Below are 17,910 nucleotides of genomic sequence, written 5' to 3'. Positions count from 1 at the left end.
ATGAATGAAATTACACAATATCTCTGACTTGCTTCAAAAAAAAAAAAAAAAAAAAAAATGGGCAAAGCTGTTCAGAGAACTCTGGAAGGTGCATGAACATATGATTTATCAGGCAGCCTCTCCAGTTGTTTACACCAACTGCAGACTCATGTAAACACCATCATACGTGGTATCCTCATATGCTGTCCGTGGGGAAAGAAATTGGTAGAACCTTTCTGGACAGCAATTTGGAACTTCACAGTAAAAGCTGTGAATATTTATACCTACTAACTCTATGTTTAGAACTCTAAGAAACAAGATGTAAAGATAAAGATCTGTACCGCAACTTATATTAATGTATCTATATTTACAGAAGAAAATAGCAAACAGCCAATGGTCAACAGTAGGGCTATAATACATGATAACTTACAGCTTTAACAATGATTAATCAAGGATTTGGGCTGGGCGCAGTTGCTCACACCTGTAATCCCAGCAATTTGGGAGGCCGAGGTAAGTGAATCACTTGAGGTCAGGAGTTTGAGACCAGCCTGGCCAAACCCTGTTCCTACTAAAAACACAAAAATTAGCCAAGCATTGGCACATGCCTGTAGTCCCAGCTACTCAGGAAGCTGAGGCAGGAGAATCACTTGAATCCAGGAAGGGGAGGTTGTGGTGAGCCAAGATCACACCACTATGTTCCAGTCTGGGAGGCAGAGCAAGACACTCTGTCTCAAAAAAATATGTGCATTGTGAAGGTTAAAGAAGCAGCATATATACACATATATAATCACAAATGAATTTTTTTTTTTTTTTTGAGACAGGGTCTCGCCCTCTCACCTAGGCTGGAATGCAGTAGAGTCATCAGGGCTCACTGGAGCCTCAACCTCCTGGACTCAAGGAATCCTTCCACCTCAGCATCCCAAGTAGCTGGGACCACAGGTGCCCACTACCATGTCTGGCTAATTTTTGTATTTTTTTGTTGAGATGGGGTTGGTCATGTTGCCCAGGCTGGTCTTGAACTCCTGGGCTCAAGCAATTCCTCCTGACTTGGCCTCCCAAAGTGCTGGGATTACAGGCGTGAGCCTCTGCACCGAGTCCAATGAACGATTTCTTTGACAACATTTACTGGCTATCCGACACTGCCTTCAGCGGACGGGCAGATTTCTCTAAGAGGCTGTGCTTTTTGAAGAGCTATCAAGACAACCCTGGAATGGAGGGAAGGTGGCCTGCAGCTGGGAACACCACCTTACTGCCCCCAAACCCTCACCAGAGTTCCCGCCGCTTCCCTCTTCCCCATCCTCATACTACAGTCCAAATTAGAAAAGGTAGAAAATGGGGCCAGCCGTGGTGGCTCATGCCTGTAATCCCAGCACTTTGGGAGACTGAGGTGGGTACATTATGAGGTCAGGAGATTGAGACCAGCCTGACCAACATGGTGAAACCCCATCTCTACTGCAAATACAAAAATTGGCCAGCCGTGGTGGTTTACACCTGTGATCCCAGCTACTCAGAAGGCTGAGGCAGGAGAATTGCTTGAACCCGGAAGGTGGTGGTTGCAGTGAGCCGAGATCACGCCACTGCACTCCAGCCTGGGTGACAGAGCGAGACTCTGTTTCAAAATAAAATAAAAATAAAGAAAAAGTAGAAAATGGGATGATTAGGCTCCCTGTATTTCTTTTCTTTTTTTTTTTGAGACGGAGTTTCACTCATGTTACCCAGGCTGGAGTGCAATGGCGCGATCTCGGCTCACCGCAACCTCCGCCTCCTGGGTTCAGGCAATTCTCCTGCCTCAGCCTCCTGAGTAGCTGGGATTACAGGCACGCGCCACCATGCCCAGCCAATTTTTTGTATTTTTAGTAAAGACGGGGTTTCATCATGTTGACCAGGATGGTCTCGATCTCTTGACCTGGTGATCCACCCGCCTCGGCCTCCCAAAGTGCTGGGATTACAGGCGTGAGCCACCGTGCCTGGCTGGCTCCCTGTATTTCTAAGACACTGCCGTTTCAATTTTAATAGACCCAAGTCTAAAAGGGTGTAATCACTTGCAAAATTTAAAAGTAAAACAAACAGGGAAACCCCAAGTCTCTAAGTGTCTAGCCTCATCTAAGAATCTTACTCAAAACTCAGATCCTGACCTACTGGGGAGAGGATGCAGGTCTCCAGGGTCAGCGCACCCAGTACCTTTCACAGTTGCTTTGGTTTCGATGTGGCTCAGATCTGCGGCTACTCCGGGTGTATGTGCGATATCATACAGGGTCAGGCGGCTCACCAACGGGCTATTCTTCAGGAGTAGCGAAAGGGGCTGCCCAATGCCTCCAGAGGCCCCTAGCACGGCTACTTTAGCATTGTTCTAAAAAGAGGCACAGAGAAAGGACTCTTAGGATGAAATGAGCATGAAAAGGATTCACATGCTATCCTGCAAAAATATCGCACTGGGCCTCTTTTCACTGCAGTTGCCGAAGCAAGATATAATCGTATTTGTATCGGTGTCATTCTGGTAGAATTATGGACCTTCATTCCAAAGGTCTACTTTCAAATGGGGAGAATTTATGTCTACAGAGGCTGTGATCCTCAGGGTACTTCAAAATCCTCCTGAAACATGAAGAACAAGCTTGACTCCATCAGGCAGCTGGACTGGTAATAGCAGCCTTACCTTCAACCTGCAGCTTTAAAAACTAAAAGCACACTGAGTGCCTAGCAACAGCCCCTCCCAGTAACTGAGGTTGCAGGAAGACCCCTGCTGGCTCTGTAGGAGACTGGTAATGAGATGCTTTAGGAGCGGAGAGAAGACAGTCACAGGAGCCCCTGGTGCAAAGGGAAGATGGGGTCAGGGCAATCAACTCCCTGCAGGGATGGGGAATCAGGGAAGCAACTTCTGGCTGGAGCCTAAGGCAGGATGTGGCGCTGCCTAACAACAGGTGGATGGGGTAATGCACATTGCAAAAGGCTCCACCCCTCCTAGGTGAGTCGGATCTGCCATCTCGGGCTCCAGTATCTCACACCGGTTCTCCAGCTTAGGTCTGTATCAGAATCACCTGCTGAGCTAACGAAGCCTACCCAGGACTAGGCTCCTGGGAGCGGGATAGGGCTTAGGCCTTGGCATTTTTGACATCTTCCCCAGGTAATTTTGATGCCAAACAGTTTGAGAATCACTGCTTCATACCGGGATCATCAGAAGAACAAGTAGCAAAGTTGTCAGGTCTCCATATGCAAGCCTGGAGCCTGAATGTCTAAGTCCTGCTTGCCTTGGCTGATGTCTCCCACCCACCACCTGCGTTCACCATTGTCCCTAATGGCCTGGCTTCGGAGCTTCCCTGTACAAGCCCCTCACCCAACCCTGCCGTTGTAACTGAACTTGTGGTCGTGTATACTCCCTTGCCCCTACCCCCCACCACTGTAACTGAACTTACTCTGCAATACCCCCGTCCCCCCAAAAACTACCCAAACCTATAAAGCCAACTGCTATCCCACTGCCCTTTGCTAATGCTGGCCTTAGCCCACCTGCACCCAAGTGAATAAACAGCGATGTTGCTCACACAAAACCTGTTTGGAAGGTCTCTTCATCCAAAGTGTGCATTTTTCAACAAAAGTAGCAGCTGGCCCTGGGCATTTCAGCTTGGAACAACAGCTAGGAAAGTGATGGGGTGAAAGTGATCCAAACCCCGCATCCAGCAAACACTCCTGTTATTCAAATATTCAAAGGCTCCCCTCTGGGTCTCACTCAAGGTCTGACCAAAATTCCAGCTACTCCCAGGGGAGCTTGTTTCCAATCTAAACTCACAAATGATAAGTGGAGCCTGTTCTGGGCAGGCAGGCAGGTAGCTGCCAGTGAGGGAAGAGACAAACTGTAATTCCAGCACTTTGGGAGGCTGAGGCAGGTGGATAGTGGGATCAAGAGGTTGAGACCATCCTGGCCAACACAGTGAAACTGTGTCTACTAAAAATACAAAAATTAGCTGGGCATGGTGGTGCATGCCTGTAGTCCCAGCTACTCGGGAGGCTGAGGCAGGAGAATTGCTTGAACCCGGGAGGCAGAGGTTGCAGTGAGCCGAGATTGTGTCACTGCACTCCAGCCTGGTGACAGAGTAAGACTCTGTTTCAAAAAAGGTGAACCCCTGACTGCCTGGAAACTTGAACCTGTCAGACCCGCTCAGAACCTGAGGTCGGGCAGCCTCACCCACTTCTGGATCTTCAACTCTCACTCCCATATCTTCAATCTTTAGGACTCCCAAACTGCATTCCCAGTTGTTAGACATTCCATGGGTTCCACAAACCCAATTGTCCATTTATCCTGCCCCCCTCCCTCTATCCCTCATCCCAAATGGCACTTGTGTTCGCAAAACGTAAACTTTTAGAACCATCCTCTGCCGCCGCCTCCTTATCAGAGACATCAAGTCAGGACATGAAGAACTTGGCCGCTCAACCACCCTTCTGACCCGTTCCTCCTCTTCGTTCTATTCCATTATCTAACTCAGGCACTCAGCGATACCTCCAGAGCACCCTTCCCCAAAATCAAAGTTTGAATCCTTCACTCCCATGCTCAAATATCTAGCTGGCCTGGTGCTGTGCACCTGTAGTCCCAGCTACTCAGGGGGCTGAGATGGGGGATCACTTGAGCCCAGAGTTGAGGCTGCTGTGAGCCATGATGGAGCCACTGCACTCCAGCTGAGGCACAAGATTCCATTTCCTTAAAGAAAAAAAAAAAATCTTCTGGGCTGGGAGTGGTGGCTTAAACCTATAATCTCAGCACTTTGGGAGGCCGGGGTGGGTGGATCACTTGAGGTCAGAAGTTTCAGACCAGCCTGGCCAATATGGCAAAACCCCATCTCTACTAAAAATACAAAAATTAGCCAGGTGTCATAGCCCACACCTGTGGATCCCAGCTACTCAGGAGGCTGAGGCAGGAGGATCGCTTGAGCCCAGGAGTTGGTTGCAGTGAGCCAAGATCATACCACTGCACTCCAGCATGGGCGACAGAATGAGGCTCTGTCTCAAAAAAAATAAAATTGGTCTCCTCTTCCTTAACACAAGTACCCCAAAATCCCCATTTTTCTTGTGTGTTCATCACTATTTTAAGATACCTTATAAGAAGGGAGTGCAGTAAAATATCTAGTAATTTCCATGAGAGCAGGGACTTCTGTGTTTTGTTCACCACTGTATTTCCAGTACCTAGCTCAATAGATATGTCGAACATCTGAAAGTCCTACCAAAACTCAGCCACAGGCCGGGCACGGTGGCTCATCATGCCTATAATCCCAGCCCTTTGGGAGACCGAGGCGAGTGGATCACCTGAGGTTGGGAGTTCAATACCAGCCTGACCAACATGGATAAACCCCATCTTTACTAAAAAACACAAAATTAGCTGGGCATGGTGTCTCATGCCTGTAATCCCAGCTACTCAGAAGGCTGAGGCAGGACAATCCCTTGAACTGAGGAGGCAGAAGTTGGGGTGAGCCGAGATCGCACCATTGCACTCCAGCCTGGGCAACAAGAGCGAAGCTCTGTCTCACAAAAACAAACAAAAAAACACCTCAACCACTCTCTGGACATCATTCTTCCTGTCCGCTGCCCTCCCCCACACCTCACCACAGACCTTCATCCCCTCCGCCTGTGCTAAGTTTACTCGTTTCTGTCCCATCTCAAGTGCCACTTGTCACTTAATCTTGGAATCCCCAGCAGAGTTGTTGGCAACTTATGATGGGGTCGCCTGTGGGAACCCACTGCAAGTCGAAAATATACAAAGTTAAAAACTCGCCTTTTGACTTATGATATTATCAACTTGCAAAGGGTATGCGAAGTAGCCATCAACCCAGGAGCTTTGTATTTATTTTTCAAGTGAACTGGATGTACAGTAAACTGGAAGTGAGAACTTCAATGATAAATTTGGATTCCCCTTTAAAATCATCCCCCTCTTGGGCGTTGTAATTAAAGGGTAACGCAGGCACCTCCTGGGTACTCAAGCTTAGGTTTAATTCGATTCACTTGGTAAAAATGCAGAAACCCTGCTCTTAAACGCTTCTTCAATGAGCCCAGGCCTCCGTTCTTTATTAGCTTTCAGGTGATTCTGACACACAGCAGAGTTTAAGAACCACCGTCCTAGAAGACGGCTAAAAATAGCTTTGGCTTAAGTGGTCGTGGACCAAGTCCAGGACGGTGTTAAGACACCTGGAGGCCAGCTCAGTCCCGCCTACAGCGGAAGAGATCCTTCCAAAAGGTTAAGAGGAAGCCGTCTTCAGGTCAGAAGAGCTGAATTTTAATCCTCTGGCCAAATGGCTGTGTAACCTTGGCCCAGTTCTCCAGCCTCGGTGCCTAGGTTTGTCCATACTATGCAGTTGAAAATTACACGATTTCTTTTATTCACGCACACTCACACGGATGCAGCAAGGAGGAGCTACGTCAAGGCAATGGAAAGCTGCAGAAAAAACGTAAGTTTACTTTCAGATCCAGAGCCTTGGTTTCCCAACCTTGGAGGCGTACAGGCCAAAAGCAGGCCCTCTGGGGGACCCCTGCCAAATGCACCAGCCCTGGAGCGGGACTACCTCGTCCCCTTCTCCCGAGCTTTCTCCCCGGCACCTCCCTGCCAGTGTCAAGGCCTGTCTGGGGTGCCACAGCCTCCAGCCTGCGGTCCAGGCTGGCCTGGAGAGGGTCAGAGCTGCCGGCGAACCAGGGACGCACGTGGCCCGGGCTGGGGGGCCTCCGCATGCAGCCCGCCCCTCGTCGGGCTTACCTGGGCCGAGGTGCTGAAGCTGCGGCGGAGAGCGGCGCTGGCAGGCCGGGTGAGGGAGGACAGCATGGCTGGAGCGGGCGGGGCGCGGACCGGCAGACACAGGAGCTGGCCACCGGCAGGTGACTCCAACGACCTCCACTCTGCGCAGCTCTCCTGGGTCCGTTCCGTGGGACCTCGCGAGAGTGACAGGACTTCCGGTTGCGGTCACCTCCCTGATCTCGTGAGATCACGGCCACTTCCGGGAGTCGGAGTGGAAGGCTCCGGGACGCGGTTGGTAACCGAGGTGTTTCTTGCCGGGGCTTAGCGTGGCCGTCTGTGTGGCCGGTGGGGGACCGGCGGTCGCAGTGGGAGGGACAGTTCGCACCTGAGAGGTGGAAGAGGACGGGCTTTAGGCTGGAAGCGACTTAGAGGAGCCATTTTTCCAGGTGGGGCCCCAGGCAGAGGCTCGGAGCCGGGAGTTGGAATGCGTCCCAGACCCGAGCCCCAGACCTCGGCCAAACCCATCCCTCCCGCCCCTGGAGGCCAGAGAGGGCTCTGAGCTCCGGAAAGGCAGGTCCAGGGAAGGCTGAGAGTCCTTGGGCGGGGTGGGAGGAAGGGGCCGTGTAGTCAGATCCGGGCCGTCGTCCCCCAAGTTGCAGAGACCCTTGCGTTCAGGTTTACAAAGCTTTATAGCCACGCCACTGCTGATAATGGCGACCTCCAGCCCTGCGAGCTTTAGAGGACCACTACTCTGTGTTCCGGATGAGCAAATAGGTTACAGAGCCAACAACTTCCGTGGTCATGTAGTTCCTACCTTCTCTAGCCTGCCCAGCAGTGCTCTGAACACGGTCCCACTGTTTCTGCTGTACGAATAAAGACCCTGTGGCCGAGGCCTAGCGGATATGCAGAGTTTATGCAGACAGAAAGTCGAGTAGAATTCCCTGCTCACAAGGAGTTTGTCATTTCAATCTATGAATTTATTTTTGAGACGGAGTCTCGCTCTGTAGCCCAGGCTGGATTGCAATGGCACGATCTTGGCTCACTGCAACCTCCTCCTCCCAGGCTCAAGCGATTCTCCCGCCTCAGTCTCCTAAATAGCCGGGACTACAGGCGTGCACCACCATGCCTGGCTAATTTTTATGTTTCTAGTAGAGATGGGGTTTCACCATATTGGCCAGGCTGGTCTTGAACTCCTGACCTCAAGTGATCGCCTGCCTGTGTCTCCCAGAGTGCTGGAATTGCAGGCATGAGCCATTGCTCTTGGCCTAAATCTGTAAATTATGAGCTTCATTCCGTGCCCCCGTGCTATTTTCTGGACATACAGAGATGTCTCCGACACAGTCCTTACCTTGAAAAAAGTTTCTCAGTCGAGTGGAGCTGATCGATGTGCCACAGGTTGCCACCCTGATAGAGGCATGTATGAACCCAGCTGGGACCAATGACTAAGGCAGCCTGGGGCCAGTGGTTGGGAAAACAGGAGTGGCAATAACGGCAGAAGTGCTAAAGAAGGTATCAATACAAGAGTTCATGGCGAATGCTGTACTCTTTCCTCTCTTCCACTTTTTTATTGAACTTCTAAGATATGCCAGCCTGGCTGGGGGCAGTGGCTGACCCCTATAATCCCACCATCTTGGGATGCCGAGGCCAGAGGATCGCTTGAGCCCAGGAGTTTGAGACCAACCTGGGCAACATAGCAAGACCCTATCTCTATATTTCATTTTTAAAAGAAAAAAAGTTTTGGCTGGGCAGAGTGGCTCACGCCTGTAATCCTAGCATTTTGGGAGGCCAAGGCGGGTGGATCATGAGGTCAGGAGATCGAGACCATCCTGGCCAACATGGTGAAACCCGTCTCTACTAAAAACACAAAAAATTAGCCGGGCGTGGTGGCATGCGCCTGTAATCCCGGCTACTCGGGAGGCTGAGGCAGGAGAATTGCTTGAACTTGGAAGCTGGAGATTGCAGTGAGCCAAAATTATTGAGCCACTGCATTCCAGGCTGGGTGACAGAGTGAGACTCTGTCTCAAAAAAATAAAATATATATATTTAAAAAGATATGCCAGCCCAATTTGGGAGCTGAGTATTCAACTCTGAACAGGATCTACACATTCTCTGCCTACAAGGAGCTTGGAGTCTAGGGAGAGACAAGTAAATTGCAAGCAGCACAAATAAACAACAATAGAAGTGTGAATTGCTATAGGGAGGCAGAGGAAGTAGATCTAACCCAGGACTGGGCTGGGGATAGGGGCTGTGTGAGAGAGGACCTTCCAAATCTGAGATGTGGCTGGATCATGTCTATAATCCCAGCATTTTGGGAGGCCAAGGTGGGAGGATCACTTAAGGTCAGAAGTGTGAGACTAGCCTGGGCAACATAGCAAGACCCCATCTCTATAGTTTTAAAATTAAAAAAACACCTCCAGTCACGGTGGCTCATGCCTGTAATCCCAGCACTATGGGAGGCTGAGGTGGGCAGATCACTTGGGGCCAGGAGTTCGAGACCAGACTGGCCAACATGGTGAAACCCCGTCTCTACTAAAAATGCAAAAATTAGCCCAGCGTGGTGGTGCCCACCTGTAGTCCTAACTACCCTGGAGGCTGAGGTAGGAGAATCACTTGAACCCAGGGGGTGGAGGTTGCTGTGAGCCAAGATCGTGCCATTGCACTCAAGCCTGGGCGATAAACTCCATCTCAAAAAAGACACACACACAGAGCCAGATAAGCTGAGACATGCTGGAAGAGTAGGTATTTCTCAGTGGAACATTCTCAACTCCAGAGGAGGGAGAGATCCCTTGCCTGGGAATCAGAATTCTCAAAGGAGGGACACTAGGGCCTGGGCATTTAACAATGGGAAGTGTGTAGACAGGAAAGGAGGAAAAAGGGCCAAATAACCTGGAGGGGGGAAAAAAGCACAGGCCAGTATTCAGGGGACAGGGTATAGGTCGTTTATTTTGGAGTGGGGGTATTAGGACAGGCAGTGTCCCTTATCACTGACTGTGTCCTCTGGTAATTATTTACCCCTCTGTCTTGTCGTCAGAACAGAGCACCTCGGAGCCAGATACTAAGTCTTTGATCTCTGTGTCTTTTGTCCAACATGCGACTGGGCTGAGAGTGGGCCTCAGTGAATTGGGGGAGAGAAATGGTTTTAGGTACAGCTGGAAACAGCAGGTTGGGAAAAAACTAGATCATGCTGGTCCTATGAATGTTAGCTGAGAAGTTTGTATTTCGTTTCTTGGGAAGGCTTTTTTTTTTTTTTGAGATGGGAGTCTCACTCTGTTGCCCAGGCTGAAATACGGTGGTATGATCTCGGCTCACTGCAGCCTCCTTCTCCAGGTTCATGCAATTCTCCTGCTTCAGCCTCCTGAGTAGCTGGGATTACAGGTGTGTACCACCATGCCCCTCATTTTTGTTTTTTTAGTAGAGACAGGGATTTGTCATGTTTACCAGGCTGGTCTCGAACTCCTGACCGCAAGTGACCTGCCGGAGTCAGCCTCCCAAAGTGCTGGGATTACAGGCATGAGCCACCATGCCTGGCCAATCAAAGACTTTTATGACACCTCCAGAACTGTGTGTGCGGAAGATTAGACTGATCTTGTATGCTAAGGATTCCCAGGGAAAAAAAGGAGGGCAGGGAGATTGTTTAGGAATCTGTTTTATGAGATGACAAAGGTCTGAATTATGGTGGTGGCCGTAGGAATGGAGAGGGTGGGACCAGTATGGGAGAGGTCTCATGGGAAGAATGGGTTTGTTTGTGCTCACCTGGGTTTGAGAAATGAATGAAAGGGGGTGTGGGAAATACATACTGAAAGAGGGAAGTTGGGTTATGCTAAATGAGAGCTGGCTGGAGGAAAAATAAAGAGCTCCATTTTAGAATTGGGAGTGATGCTGAGTTAGCCATATAGAACTATCAGTGGACTGGGCTGCGCTCATGCCTGTTATCCTAGTACTTTGAGCAGTCAAGGCGGACAATCACTTGAGCTCAGGATTTCAGGACCAACCTAGGTAACATGGCAAAACCCTACCTCTACAAAAAGTAAAAAAATTCAGCCAGGCATGGTGGCTCATGCCTGTAATCCCAACACTTGGGGAGGCTGAGATGGATGGATCGCCTGAGGTCAGGAGTTCAAGACCAGCCTGGCTAATATAGTGAAACCCCATCTCTACTAAAAATACGAGAAATCAGCTGGGTGTGGTAGCAGGTGCCTGTAATCTCAGCTACCTAGGAGGCTGAGGCAGGAGAATCACTTAAACCCAGGACTTGGAGGTTGCAGTGAGCCTAGATCACACGATTGCACTCCAGCCTGGACAACAAGAGCGAAACTGTCTCCAAAAAAAAAAAAAAAGTACGAAAATTCTCTGGGCGTAGTGGTGTGAGTCTGTAGTCCCAGCTTCCCGAGAGGCTGACTTGGAATGATCGCTTGAGCTGAAGCCATCAGGGAGATCAAGGCTGCAGTGAGCCATGATTGTGCCACTGCATTCTGGCACAGGTGACAGAGCAAGACCTTGTCTCATTTAAGGGGGAAAAAAAAAAAAAGGAAATGTGGGATTGAAACTGAGAGGCCAGGGCAGAAGTCACTCTGTCGAGGGGGAGAGTTGAAACCATGAGCAGTCAACTAGAATCGCAGATTCTCAGGCTCCCACACCTGGAACTCAGTTTCCTCCACATCCCTCCCAAGTCAGCATCTCCACAGAAGAGGAACTTGCTTCCTCCCCAGCCTTCTGCTTGGGCCATCCCAAACAACTTGACTGCTAGGAAAGCCTCCCACTTGACCGGTGCAGTGTGGCTCATGCCTGGAATCCCAGCACTTTGGAAGGGCAAGGTGGGAGGATCGCCTGAGCCCAGGAGTTCGAGACCAGCCTGGGCAACACAGGGAGACCCTCTCTCTACAAATAATAAAAATTAGCCAGGCATGTGCCTGGGGTCCCAGTTAGGAAGCTGAGGCAGGAGGATTGAGCCTGGGAGGTCAAGGCTGTGGTGAGCTGTGTTTGCACCACTGTACCCCAGTCTGGGTGACAGAATGAGACCCTATATCAAAGGAAAAAAAGTGTCACATTCAGCTCCTATCTGCCTCTAAGGAATACCAAGATAATTAACGACAGTCTTAATGGCTGCTGTATCAAGCACTGTGTGGTAGGCATTGATTTTACCTGGTGCTTTGCAAGGGAAACTTGCATTGAACAAGTAGTTTCCACAGTCAAGAAGCAGAGTTCAATCATAAAACAGCTGTCTTTTAATCTTTGCCCTTGGATTCCATCTGGTTACCAGGGCAGACTTAATGCAATAGCCACAATGTTCAGTTCACGTTAATAATCAAAACTAGGCCTTTAATTCAAAATAAATTCTCCTGAGGCAGGAGAATTGCTTGAACCACAGGAGGCAGCGGTTGTGGTGAGTGCACTTCAGCCTGGTACACACTTGTAGTCCCAGCTACTCAGGAGGCTGAGGTGGGAGGTTCACTTGAGCCCAGGAGTTTGAGGCTGCAGTGAGTGATGATCATTCAATTCCCAAGGCAACATTCAATTTCCAAACATAAAGCTGGTCCTGACAGCCTTGAAGTCACATAGGGAGTAGGGAGGTTTTTCTGGGATGACAGTGGAGCACCTCATATTCCACAGAACCAAACACCTCATATTCCTTCATTCAAACCTCTCTGTTCTTCCCCACGGTTCTCTTCCAGAAGCGAGACCCTGTCTACAAAAAATAAAAACTTGGCCGGGTGCGGTGGCTCACGCCTGTAATCCCAGCACTTTGGGAGGCCAAGGTGGGCAGATTACCTGAGGTCAGGAGTTCGAGACCAGCCGGGCCAACATGGTAAAACTATGTCTCTAAAATAAATAATAGTAAATAAAAACTTAGGTGTGGTGGCACGCACCTGTAGCCCCAGCTACTCAGGAGGCTGAGGTGGGAGGATCGCTTGAGCCCAGGAGCTTGAGGCTGCAGTGAGCCAAGATTGTGCCATTGCATGCCAGCCTTGGCAACAGAGTGAGCTCCTATTTCAGGGAAAAACTGAGAGGGTAGGACTAAAGGAATTGCTATTTCCTAAGCTCCCGCTATGTGTCAGGCCCAGTGCTAGGCAATTGACATTTAGCTCTTGAATGATCCTATAGCTTTTCCAGTGTGTGTTATTAGCTTACAGGTGAGGGCATTGATGCCTAATGCCTGTCACTGTTTAAGCCTTGGTCATCCTGGCACAGCCTGAGCTTACCACCGAGAACCAGAACAGTGGTGGGGATTGGTTGTGGACTCATTCTTAACCTGTGCTGTTTAGCCTGAGCCAGGATCCCAAAGTGAAGCTCATGGTCTGGCTTCTCCAGGGTCATCAAGTATTGTCTCTTCTCCACCAGAAGCAAATGCCCACCAATCGTGCCCACCTGGACTGTCTGGGAGTTTGGGGTGGGTTGGCAGCTGAGCACTATGTCAAGCCCTTGGTGTCATAGAGCTCCTACGAGAAGCCTGTGGTCAGACCCAGCCTCTGACACCTCCGCCATTAGTCAGGATGGAAGTTCCCCGGGTGTTGGGCAGGCACAGGGAGGCAGGGAGATGAGCTGGATCTGGCTGGGTCCCTGCTTAGTCACAGGCTCTGGCAACCTCTAATGAAACACCCTTCCCAGTTAGCTGTTTTCCCCAAGTATAGGCACATGCTGTCAACTGGAGGGGAGCTTGCCAGCCTAACTGCTTCTGGACCACTCTGGGCTGACTCGGGGAGAGAGCCACACACGAACCCCTGGTTTGAAGGCCAGGCTAGGTCATCATGTGGAAGGTGAAAGACCTTCCCCCTGGTGGGTGTACTGTCTGCAAGGACAAGGCCTGTGCTGGCACCCTGCTTTCTTGACAGTAAGTGGCTTTGGGCTGGGCATGGTGGCTCACACCTATAATCCCAGCATTTTGGAAGGCTGAGGTGGGCGGATCACGTGAGGTCAGGAATTTGAGACCAGCCTGGCCAACGTGGTGAAACCCTGTCTCTACTAAAAATACAAAAAATTAGTTGGGCTTGGTGGTGGATGCCTGTAATACAAGCTACTTGGGTGGCTGAGGCAGGAGTATCACTTGAACCTGGGAGACGGAGGTTACAGTGAGATCACGCCACTGCACTCCAGCCCTGGCGACAGTGTGAGACTCTGTCTCAAAAAAAAAAAAAAAAAAGAAAAAAAGTGGCTAGGTGTGGTGACGCACACCTGTAATTGCAGCTACTCGGGAGGCTGAGGTAGGAGAATCACTTGAACCCGGGAGGTGGAGGTTTCAGTGAGCCAAGATTGCGCCACTGCACTCCAGCCTGGGCAACAGAGACTCCATCTCAGGGAAAAAAAGTAAGTAGCTTTGCTTGCCCCCCAGAAAGCTATGTGGATTTCTCAGAGGGATCAGTTCATAGGAAGGTCTGTCTTTCACCCTCAGCAAGCCAGATCCCTATGAAGTACTCTCTCTGACTACCTCACCCACCTGCCTGTCCATCCCTCTGCAAGAACTATCATACTAAATGCTCTGAGAGTCTCTCTCTGTCTGGTTTTTATTTTTTTGAAACAAGGTTTTGCTGTTGCCCAGGCTGGAGCACAGTGGTGCAATCACGGCTCACTGCAACTTCAGATTCCTTTGTGCAAGTGATCCTCTTGCTTAGGCCTCCCCAGTAGCTAGGACCACAGGCGCACACCACCATGCCTGGCTAATTTTTAGATTTTTAAATTGTTTATTTTTTGAGATGGAGTCTTACTCTGTCACCCAGGCTGGAGTGCAGTTGTGCAATCTCGGCTCACTGCAACCTCCACCTCCTGGGCTCAAGTGATTCTCTTATCTTGGCCTCCTGAGTAGCTGGGATTACAGGTGTGTGCCTCCATGTCAGGCTAATTTTTTGTTTTTTTGAGACATAATCTCGCTGTCACCCAGGCTGGAGTGCAGTTGTGCAATCTCGGCTCACTGCAACCTCCACCTCCTGAGTAGCTGGGCCGCACCACCATGCCCAGCTAATTTTTTGTATTTTTAGTAGAGACGGGGTTTCACCATGTTGACCAGGATGGTCTTGATCTCTTGACCTTGTGATCCACCTGCCTCGGCCTCCCAAAGTGCTGGGATTACAGGCTTGAGCCACTGCGCCCGGCCTAATTTTTTGTATTTTTAATAGAGATGGGGTTTCACCATGTTGGTCAGGCTGGTTGGTCTCAAACTCCTGGCCTCAGGTGATCCGCCTGCCTTGGCCTCCAAAGTGCTGGGATTACAGGTGTGAGCCACTGCGCCTGACCTAAACTTTTTTTTTTTCTTGTAGAGACGGGCGCTCACTGTGTTGTCCAAGCTGGTCTTGAACTCCTGGACTCAGGTGATCTGCTTTGGACACCCAATATGCTGGGATTACAGGTGTGAGCTACCACACTCCACCAAAGGTCTCTTAAGGAGAGCTGTGCTGTGTTGAGAGTCCCGCGTGAAGGAGGATGTCTTAAACTTGTCATTTTGACTCTGCTGTTTTGAACAGGTCACGATGAAAATGAGACTTGGTAGAAGTAATTAATACAGGCCGGGCAAGATAGTTCAAAACAAAATAAAACTCCGTCCCTCCCCCCCCCAAAAAAAAAAAATTCACATGGAAAAGATTTGATCTTGGGAGAAATAAATTTAATCAAAATTGAAAGTGAAAAAAATTGAAACTGGCTGTGACATACAGAAAATCAATTAAGGAATTAAAGTGGCTTAATGGATTCACAAAGGAAAATAGTTCTGGCAAAAACTCATCTGTATTACTTTAATATTTTATGTAAATTCACGATACATCAGAATATTCTTAAGGGCCCAATTGGTGGAGCCAAAGACATCTAAACTCTTCAGGGGCCGGGCACGGTGGCCCACACCTGCAATCCCAGCACTTTGGGAGGCCAAGGTGGGCAGATCACATGAGGTCAGGAGTTTGAGGCCAGCCTGGCCAACACGGTGAAACCCCGTCTCTACTAAAAATACGAAAATCAGCCGGGTGTGGTGGTGCATGCCTGTGATCCCAGCTACTCAGGAGGCTGAGGTGAGAGAATTACTTGAACCCAGGATTGGAGGTTACAATGAGCTGAGATCGTGCCACTGCACTCCAGCCTGAGGAACAGAGTGAGATTGTCTCAAAAAAATAAACTTCAGGGTTCAGAGTAGCACCAAATGGGATGGTTACCCGTGCTAAGTCCTCAATTTACCCAAGGCTAGAGGTGCCCTAATTTCAGTTCACAGGGATAAGTCTGCCCTCAGAGTCATGCCATTTGGTTCAGGGACTGCTCTCGTCCTTCTAGCATGTTACCAGTGGGTGAGGGGCAGTTCCTGCCTGACCAGGTAGAGTCCCTGCTTTGAGAAGGAGAAGGATCTACAGAAGGAGATCCCTGGGGCTGGGTTTTTATCTAGAGGACCAGAGACTATTCTTCGGCTAGTGAGTAAGGACATAGCAATGGGGGAAAGTAGGTAGTTTCTTGGTGGAATTGTTTCACAAATTTGGGGGCTGTTACCTTAGGAATGGCTGATTTCCCATCTACAAACTTCCACCATCCTTCTTTAGTATAATTCCCTGCTTCCCAAGCAAATGATGCCTTGTCATTTGGAGTTGGGAGTTGGTGAACACAGTGTCTTGGGGAGGAGGGTCATGGCACAGGCAGCCTTCCTGGCCTCTGTGTGGGATGGTGGGGCACCACCCACACTGACCGCTTGGCCTCCCTGTCTGCTTTTCTCTTTCTTTCAGCTTCCGGTGTTCCTCCTTTTTGGTGGCCCTTACGACATATAATGGCTACTTCTTTTGGTGCTCATACTGCATCTAAAAGCTGCAGAATTTCTCCTGGATGCTTTGTCTGTCCCTTGGGCTGTTAAGAGCCCTCTTTGTAGATACCCCCATGCACATGCAGGGTGGCAAATGCATATTTGGAGTCAGTGTATCTGTTGGCTCTTTTGCCCTTTGCCAGTGATATTGCTCTGGTTAAAGCTATTAATCCTACTGTCTGGGCTGATGTTCCTGTTGGCAAGCATCGGGCTTCTGTTAGAGTCCAAAGTTACTACTGTATTCTCAGCCCGCATATTTCCTTCCTTTATGGAGCTGCTCCCATCAGTGAAGTATTCTACATCTGGGTCCTGGACGGGGCGTAAGATCCTTCTGGCTGGAGAACACTTGATCTGTTGTTTCTGTGCAGTCATGGAGCGGGGCCCCTGGTTCTCTGGGAAGCAGGGTGGCTGGGTTGAGGGTCTTTATGGTCTCTAGAGTTATGTGAGAATTCTCGCATAAGAGCCTTTGATCTTGGGTCCTCCTCGGATTTGACAGCCAGTGGTGTCCTCTTTGATCCGTTAAGGTTAGGACTGAGATCGGCACTGGTACAGTCACGTGCTGCACAAGCGGCTCGGGAGATTAAACGGTTCGGTCAGTTTGTCTGCTTCCTTCACCAACAGGGCTGTGGCAGCCAATGCCTTAAGGCAGGGGGGCCATCTTCGTGCCACCACAACTAATTGTTTAGATAAGTAGGCCACTGGGCAGTGCCAAGATCCTAGGACTTAGTTAAGACCCCAGTGGCCATTCCTTTCCATTCAGGTATGTATAAGAAGAAAGGCTTGGTCACGTCTGCTAGTCCTGGAGCCGGGGCCTCAGTTCTCAGCCTTGCTTAACTCATTTAAACGCCTTTTCCTGTTCAGTTCCCCAAAGGAAAGGTTCTTTTTCCCCCATTTTGTGGCTTCATTTAAGGGCTTTGCTGTAAGTGAGAAGTGTGGAATCCAGATACAGCAGAACCCTGCTGCCCTAAAAACTCTGTAATATGACGCCTGCAGGTTGGGGTTGGAAGGCTGCAAACAGCCTTGACCCAGGGCACACCTAGACTTTGCTTCCCTTGGCTTATGCTAAATTCTAGGTACCCAGCACTTAGGCAGACTTGGGCTTTCTTTCCTGATGCTTTTATCCTACTTTCCTTAACAGGTGGAACAGTCTTTGTGTCCCTTGATAACAATCTCCCAGGTTGGGGCTGCTAAGAGAAGATCATCCACGTGCGGAAGATCATCCACGTGCTGCAATAGGACACACTGTTTGTTGGGAGGAGCGTAGGCCTTAAGATCTGTTGCCAGTGCTTCCCCCGCAGATGGTGGGAGAGTTCTTTTTTTTGAGACGGAGTTTCGCTCTTGTTACCCAAGCTGGAGTGCAATGGCGCGATCTCGGCTCACCGCAACCTCCGCCTCCTGGGTTCAGGCAATTCTCCTGCCTCAGCCTCCTGAGTAGCTGGGATTACAGGCACGTGCCACCATGCCC

General features: G+C 49.8%; 2 protein-coding genes across 17 annotated transcripts in view; one reads left to right on the top strand and one right to left on the bottom strand.

Annotated features, from left to right (window-relative positions):
* MDH2 (malate dehydrogenase 2) overlaps nt 1–6,968 on the bottom strand; it is a 17,504-nt gene extending 10,536 nt beyond the window's left edge. The window contains exons 1-2 of the mRNA XM_017533482.2: nt 6,707–6,968; nt 2,161–2,329 (exon numbers count right to left, since the gene is read on the bottom strand). Of these exons, the coding sequence (XP_017388971.1) occupies nt 2,161–2,329; nt 6,707–6,772 (235 nt within the window). The 5' untranslated portion in view covers nt 6,773–6,968. The remainder of the gene's footprint in view (nt 1–2,160; nt 2,330–6,706) is intronic.
* STYXL1 (serine/threonine/tyrosine interacting like 1) overlaps nt 6,050–17,910 on the top strand; it is a 59,007-nt gene continuing 47,146 nt past the window's right edge. For 4 of the 16 annotated variants that reach the window (XM_017533457.2, XM_017533463.2, XM_017533460.2 and 1 more), the window contains exon 1: nt 6,050–6,404. In XM_017533457.2, the coding sequence (XP_017388946.1) occupies nt 6,355–6,404 (50 nt within the window). In that variant the 5' untranslated portion in view covers nt 6,050–6,354. Of the gene's footprint in view, nt 6,405–6,940; nt 7,132–17,910 lie in introns of those variants that run through there. The other 12 variants (XM_017533464.2, XM_017533466.2, XM_017533471.2 and 9 more) reach the window with 7 other exon arrangements.

The sequence above is a fragment of the Cebus imitator genome, unplaced genomic scaffold (assembly GCF_001604975.1).
Source record: "Cebus imitator isolate Cc_AM_T3 unplaced genomic scaffold, Cebus_imitator-1.0 Scaffold82, whole genome shotgun sequence".
Taxonomy (NCBI): domain Eukaryota; kingdom Metazoa; phylum Chordata; class Mammalia; order Primates; family Cebidae; genus Cebus; species Cebus imitator.
Note: the sequence above shows the minus strand (reverse complement) of the source record. Positions and strands in the feature narration are given on the sequence as shown.